The 7513-nt window shown below is 43.0% G+C and overlaps 1 protein-coding gene across 1 annotated transcript in view; it reads right to left on the bottom strand.

Moving 5' to 3' along the window:
• Window positions 1–202: 202 nt before the first annotated feature.
• Window positions 203–7513, bottom strand: part of Nom1 (nucleolar protein with MIF4G domain 1) — a 21568-nt gene continuing 14257 nt past the window's right edge. Inside the window, exons 8-11 of the mRNA XM_031380272.1 lie at window positions 5529–5661; window positions 4972–5103; window positions 2141–2250; window positions 203–601 (exon numbers count right to left, since the gene is read on the bottom strand). Of these exons, the coding sequence (XP_031236132.1) occupies window positions 427–601; window positions 2141–2250; window positions 4972–5103; window positions 5529–5661 (550 nt within the window). The 3' untranslated portion in view covers window positions 203–426. The remainder of the gene's footprint in view (window positions 602–2140; window positions 2251–4971; window positions 5104–5528; window positions 5662–7513) is intronic.

Here is a 7513-nt window from a genome sequence, read left to right as displayed (position 1 = left end):
TTTTTTTTTGAGATAGGGTCACACAATTTGCTCTGGCTGTCCTAGAACTCACTATGTAGACCAGGCTGGCCTGGACTTCAAAGATCTGCCTGCCCCTGCCTCTGAAAGTGCTGGGATGAAAGGCATGTGCCACCATGTGCCCAGCTTTTAAACTTTTAAACAACATTTTAAAGATAAAAAAGTTTTTTTATTTATGATCCCAACCCTCCCTGATGGCTTAATCTTCATCTTCTCTCCCCCTTTCCTCTGACCTGCTGTATATATACATATACATCTGAAGTACACAATACAACCCTGGTTCTAAAAATCTGAAAATTAATATTTAAACCATGACAGAGCATGGCTAATTCCTCCTGTTCTTACAGAGGTAGGACAGCCTTAAATTCACAAATTCCATCCCTTTGTCAAATGCTCCCTACACTTTGGCTACATTCTCAGGATGGCTTTGCCCTGTAAAGACTTAGATGCAAGGCTTGCCCTCTCTCTCAGCAGACTGGCTTCTTCGGCGCTCTGGTGAGCCTGTGCATGCTTCAGTAAGAAGTGGCCAATGAAGAGCTTCAGGCCTTCTCGCAACATTCCCAGCTTTGGGTTGTCAGACACTCTGAAAGGAAATTGGAGACACAGGTCAGGAAAAAGTTTGTCTTTGAGATCTTAGTGCCTGGTGCCTCAAGAAGTAAGACAAAACCTACTTTTAGGCATTTGTTTTTTGGATGATTGTGTAAAACCCAGGGTCTTGTATAAAATAGGCAACTATCTGCTACTGAGACACTCCAATCCTGTGGCTTATTGAAGAAAATCTCTATATTTTTAGGCAGAACCTTACTATAGTGTCTAAACTAGCCTCGAATCATCCTTGGCTCAGCCTCTAGAAAAGGTATAACCAAAAGAATGTTACTATACCTGGCATTTTTCTTTAAAGGAGAGGGTAACCCAGGGTGGTGTCAAATTTGTGACCCTATTACCTCAGTCTCTGAGGTGCTAGGATTACTGGCATATGTGCCATAACTGGTCACACCCACAATGCATGCATGCATGCAAGCATCCACCCACCCACCTACCTACCTATCTACATATCTAGATATTTATCTAATTTGTGGTTCTGCTTTTTTCTGAGACAAGGTTTCTCTGGTTGTCCTGGAACTTGCTCTGTAGCCCAGGCTGGCCTCGAACTCAAGAGAGTCACCTGCTTAATACCTCCTGAGTTCTGGGACTAAAGGTATATGCTACCATCCAGCTCCAGCTTCTTTCAAAGTAGGATTCTTTGTTAAGAACTTTTGTCAGATGTGGTGATGCATGTCTTTAACTCTAGGTATTAAAGGTGAGGCAGAGGCAAAGGTAGGCAGACCTGTATGTTCAAGGCCAGCCTGGTCATCACAGCAAGACCCATGCCAGCTAGGGATATATAGTGGGATCCTGTCTCAAAAACAAAATAAAAAAACCAACAAAATAAAAATTCCTCTTTTTTTTGGAGACAGGGTCTCACTCTGTGTTAGTCTGGCCTAAAATTCACTGGGTATGCCAGACTGGCCTTGAGCTTGTAGCAATTCTCCTGCCTCAGTTTCCTTCTTCCCTTCCTTCTTTTCTTCCTTCCTTTTCTTTTTGGTTTTTTGAGACAGTGTTTCTCTGTGTAACCCTGGCTGTCATGGAACTCACTTGGTAGACCAGGCTGGCCTTAAACTAAGAAATCTGCCTGCCTCTGCCTTCCAAGTGCTAGGATTAAAGGTGTGCGTCACCACTGCCGGGCTGTGCCTCAGTTTCTTAAACTCTGGGATTAAAGTAGTGAACCACAATGCCTACCTTTATCTTCCTGAGGGCTAGGGATAAGACTCAATGGTAGAAGCATATGCTGAGCTTGGGCTCAAGTCCCAGCACCTCATAAGAAGAAGATGAAATGAAGCCAAGGAACAGCTTAGCATACCTACTTGTCATAAGTCACTGTTCTGTGTTAGGCAAGTCTTGCATTTCTTCAATTAGTGCATGAATATTATTAAACCTTAGAACTAGGACTAAAATCGTATACTAGACACAGACCTGGCTTTATAAACCAACAGCAGTGAAATGCAAGTGACCTCTATGCTGGCTCACAATGCAATCTCTCTGCCTTTTTCCTATGTTCAAACAGGAAACACTAGGCACATACCTTGAAAAAATTACAGCCAGGTCATCTTCTTCTGTTTTCATCAACAGCGCAGTCAGCACTCTCCGTAGGAAGTGAACTCTGGGTTTATCCAGTTCACTGAATTCAACTACCTAAGTGGCAGGAGATAGGAAAGCAGCATCATGTTCACTCAGTACATGGTTTGTGTCCCTTCCTGCTCTCTACAACACTGGCCATCAGGAACCAACTGCTGGCAATGACACAGAGTACTACTGGCATGGTGGGCTGGTTCCCAGGCTGTGAGCTACAATGCAGTGGGGATCATAGCTATAGGGAATATACACTTCAAACCCAGGGTTGGAGTCCTCTCTCCTTTGAAGTAATTACTCTTTAGTTACAACTCCACGCAGAGAATTAGTTTAGCACACACATACTTATGTGTTTCTTAGAAAAGCATCAAAAAGCCAGCAAAGCATCTCATTTTTAGCAATAGGATAAACATACTACACATAGACAGTTGTGGTTACAGCTACCAACATGGAGAAAACACAAACTTAAATTGAATTTGAAAAGAGCTTCACAGTATGCTTTTCTTAGGATTCTGGGCTTTTCGTCCTCCAACACATCCCATCTCAAAGGATGTTTTGTCTTGTGTTTGACTTCCATGCCAGCTTAAATGACATGGTCATTTTTCTTTCTCTTCTCCAGCTGAGGTTTTACGGCTTGCCTGTAGTTTTGCCGTTTTAAAATGCTAATAAACTGACCTTCATCTTATTTGGAAAAAAAAAAAAAGGAAGAGAAGCTGCCAAGACAGGATATGGTGACAAGGTTCTGCTCAGAGAGGCCTGAGCAATGCCCATATATGCTAAGCTTGCAAATACAGGAATAGGAGAAAGCCTATAACAATAAATACTATACTAAAGAGTAGCTTCCCTGAGAAGAGTTGAGGGGTACAAACAAGAAAGAGCCCAGGAACGAGGTCAGGGATGTGCTGTTATGACTACTCTTAGCTGTCAACTTGACTACATTTGGAATTAACTAAAATTCCAAAATGGAGGGCTCAACTGTGAGGGATTTTTTGCTTAATTTGAAGTAGGAAGATCCACTTCTAATTAGAATCTTAACTACACCTTTTGTTCGAAGCCTATGGAAGGACAAGAGAGGAGGGGTTTTTTGTTTTTTGCCTTCTTGCCCTGCCTTGCTGGCAAGTCCATTCCTTCACTGGCATTAGAGCCTACTTCCTCAGGATTCCAGTGTCTACTGAAGACCAGCTGAGACATCTAGCCTTGTGGACTGAGCAACGACTAGTTCCTGGACTTTTTGTCCACAGACAGCCACTCTTGCTTTAGCTGGACTGCACCCTGTAAGCCATTCTAGTAAATTCCCTTTCTATGTGCTGATTCATTCTATAAGTCTGTTACTCTGGAGAACCCTAGTATAAGCCCTACCACACACAACTGGCTCCTGCCAAGTTCTTATGGTCACCAGGAAATTGTGAGCAGAAACACTAATGAAAGGCAGGAAGATCAAATGCATAGGATGCTGCCTTGCAGACCAGAAATGTCACAGAAGGACACACACTTAGTTAGCATCTTGACTTGTCTCTATTGTTTATCTCCTTTAGTCTTGTCAAAAGGTCAGGAATCCCCCCCACCTCCTGTGCCTCACTGTGGTCTGTATTGGTGTCTCAAGGCTTTGAAGGCCCCAAGTGCAGGGGTAGTGAATTACAGCCTTACGGTATTTTGCAGTGAAGATCCACAACTGCATCTTTATAAGGAAACTCTGTCCTGGCTAGTTTTATGTCAACTTCATACAAGTTTTAGGTCAATTTCACACAATCATCTGAGAGGAGGGAAGCTCAATTGAGAAATGTCCCTATAAGATGGACTGTAGTGCCTATCTCAAGAAAAGGAGGAAAAAGAAAAGATGGGTTGTAGTGATCGATGTAGGAGGGCTCAGCCCATTGTGGGTGAGGCCATCTTACGCTGGGTTCTTTAAGAAAGCAGGCTGAGCAGAGTACCTGAAGGGCCTCTGCATCATGTCCTGTTTCCAGATTCCTGCCCTGACTTCCCAATGATGGACTTCACCAATGATGGACTGTTACCTGGAAGTATAAGGGAAATAAAACCCTTCCTCCACAAGTTGCTTTTGATCTTTTGTTTTACCACTGCAATAGTAACCCTGAAAGCAAAGTTCCACTTCACTCTAAGCTCCCAGATGAGCTGTGACAAGTACATGCAAGCCCACACACATAAACACACACATACAAAATAAATAAAATTAAGCAGAACAAAACAAACAAACAAACAAACAAAAACCAATCCAAACCTATAATTGGACACTAATTCTCTAAGTAAATTTATAGAATGTGTTGACTGGATATTTTCTGTGATGGCTACTATAATGAAAACCTTTCATAGCTGGTGTGTGCATGTGTACTCACCTTTAATCTCAGTACTTGGGAGGCAAAGGCAGGCATATCTCTGAGTTCAAAGCCAGCCTGGTCTACAGAGCAAGTTGAAGGACAGGCAAGACTACAAAGAGAAGCTCTGTCACTCCCCAATGCTCCCCAAACCCTCAAATTTCAGAATCTCATAAAATGCATCTTAAAATATATCAAATAGGGGCTGGAGAGGTGGCTCAGTGGTTGGGAGCACTGACTGCTCTTCCAGAGGTCCTGAGTTCAATTCCCAGCAACCACATGGTGGTTCACAACCATCTGTAGTAGGATCTGATGATCTTTTCTGGTATGTTTGAAGAGAGCGACAGTGTATTCACATACATAAAATAAATGAATAAATCTTAAAAAAAAACTAAACAAAATAATTTATACTGTCTTGGCTGCTTATACTAATTTTTTGCAATATACAAACCTTTAGAACAGAAAGTGGAAGTGATTTTGTCTTTAACAAGTGCGCTAGCAGATGAACCAGATTTGAGAACTTAGTGCCCGGTAAATTTTCTAAGTCCCGATATTTGTCCCATATGCTGAACTGGAAAGTCATCTGGTTAACAGTAAAGAAGAAAAAAGTTAACATGCAAACAAATCATTGGAAAAACTTATCAGTACTTCAAAGGTACTCTATTTCTTAGTCACTTGTCAATAACCCAGTTCCTGGGAATAGGAACAACTTCACTATCTTCCTGACACCATCATAGACGTCAATTTTGAAGTTTTGTCTCACACTTCAACACACAGCTTTGAAGAAAGGTTGTTAGTACCTTAAAACACATCGAGCTAGAAGGCCACAGTTGTTTGAGCTGTGGCAGACCAGCTGCCTTGGGCTAGATACTTGTTACCTTGCCCCACTTGTTCCATCTTCTCTCCCATGCAGTAAGGCCTGGCTGCTGGCATGGACATGGCCCATGATGGGGATAGAGAACTTCTGGGAATGAGCCAGGCAGATGTACTGGTGGCCTTGTAAGTTACCTGGAATCTCCTTTCGTAGTCACAGAACTTGCTAGCCAGGAAAGCATAGAAAGGGTTGTAGGTTTTCTCTTGCAGGCAGCAATCCATGAGGATATGAACTATCTCTCTCTCCTGCTGGTCCTTCAACCCAAGCCTACAGACAAACAGCCAGACTAAGAATATATTCTTTCAATTTTTTTTAATGTTTTATTGAATCTTTGTGAATTTCATGTCATGTACCCCAATCTCATTCATTTCTGCATTCCTTTGTACCTGCTCTTGCAATCACCCTTCCAAAAGAAAAGATAGAATTAATACAAACAAATCATCTTGTAATGGGGGCTGCAGTGTGTCATGGTCTGTCACACACCATATAACCTTTTGTCCAAACATCTTTACATGCAAATATTCATTGCAATGTGGCACTGGTCTGGTTTGAGGCCTCTGGCTTCTGCTACACCATCAATACTGGATCCTTGTACTGGCTGATTTTGTGTGTCAACTTGACACAGGTTATCACAGAGAAGGGAGTTTCAGTTGAAGTGGGGTATTCCTGTGACAACCTGACCATGTTTTGGGGAGGACTGTGGAAGGACTTTGGAACTTTGGGCTAGAAGAGCCATTAGTTGTTAAGAGCTCTATGGGATGTTGTGTAGTAGCTTGGAAGATCATGTTGAGAACAGCGCAGAAGATGGAAGCCTGGCTTGTGAAATTTCAGAGGGAAGATTAAAGAATTAAAGAATTAAAGCCATGTTGTTTTGATTGTAAAGATTTTGTGGTTCTGGTTAGCTGGGGCTGAAGTATTAATCATGGAAGCTGTGATTAACAAGATACCAGAATTACTAAAGTGAAAACTTTGCATTACTGGGACTATTGATGTTGGTTAGCTGGAGCTAAGAAATTAGCGGTGATTAAGAAGAGACCAGCATCACTGAGGTGTCATCTTCTGGGAAGTGTTTTCTGAGAGCACAAAGAGGCTGTTGTTCCAGAGATAGCCAAGGTTGTACTTTGTGCTGCAGCAGGACTTGGTAATGTGTAAGAGTCACCCAGGTGGTACTGGTTTTGACCGCATGAAGGGGTCATGAAGAGCAGCTGAGGCTTGGCCCAGTGAGAGGCCATGAAAGACCAAAAGTGAAGGTGCAGTCTCAGTTTGCAATTGATGGCCCAGGACTGAAGGTATCATGCAAAGGAGTTGAGGCTTGGCACCATGAAGACAGTCTATGAGAGGCTATTGGTAAAGCCTAGTTACAGCAGTGTTTTGGGAATGCCAGTACCGTGCAATGACCACCAAGGACAGCAGCAGCAGTGGAGTACAGGCATCTGGAGCCCAGAAGACAAGATGTATGCTACAAAGGGCAGAGCTGGAGAGGTGACTCAAGCCCTTGGAGGAGCCCAGAAGATCGTGAGTTGGATCCCAGTTGGTTTTGCTTTTGATTGTGACTGTGCCCTGATATTTTTCCCTCTTGAAGAAAGAACGTATTTTAGTGGAGCCCACAGTTAACAGACTTTGAATTTTAAAAGATATTGGACATTTTTGTATTCTGCCGCCTCTGCTGCCCGCCAGCAGCAGTGACGAAAGAACACTGAGACTTCTTCTCTTGATGGTTTACTCAGGAAATTTCTTTTTGTGTTACAGCTCTCCTAGATACCCAGGTGTTACAGCTCTTTAAGGTACCTAGGTATTACAGCTCTCCTAGGTTCTTAAGTGTCACAGCTCTTCTTGATGGCACGGCTCTTCTTGGTTCTTCTTGATGTTGCTGCTGCTGCTGCTTCTTCTTCTTCTTCTTCTTCTTCTTCTTCTTCTTCTTCTTCTTCTTCTTCTTCTTCTTCTTCTTCTTCTTCTTCTTCTTCTCTCCCTCCTCCTCCTCCTCCTCCTCCTCCTCCTCCTCTTCTTCTTCTTCTTCCTAAGTGCTGCAGGTCTGCTTGCTTCTGTGGAGTGGCGTGGAATGGCTGGAGCCCCTTATATACCCGAGCTTGAGCTGCCAAGTCCTCCTGGATTGGTTCCC

This window comes from Mastomys coucha, unplaced genomic scaffold (genome assembly GCF_008632895.1).
Source record: "Mastomys coucha isolate ucsf_1 unplaced genomic scaffold, UCSF_Mcou_1 pScaffold19, whole genome shotgun sequence".
NCBI classification, from domain to species: Eukaryota; Metazoa; Chordata; class Mammalia; order Rodentia; family Muridae; genus Mastomys; species Mastomys coucha.
The sequence above is the reverse complement of the archived record's forward strand: the minus strand, read 5'-3'. Positions and strand labels throughout refer to the sequence as shown.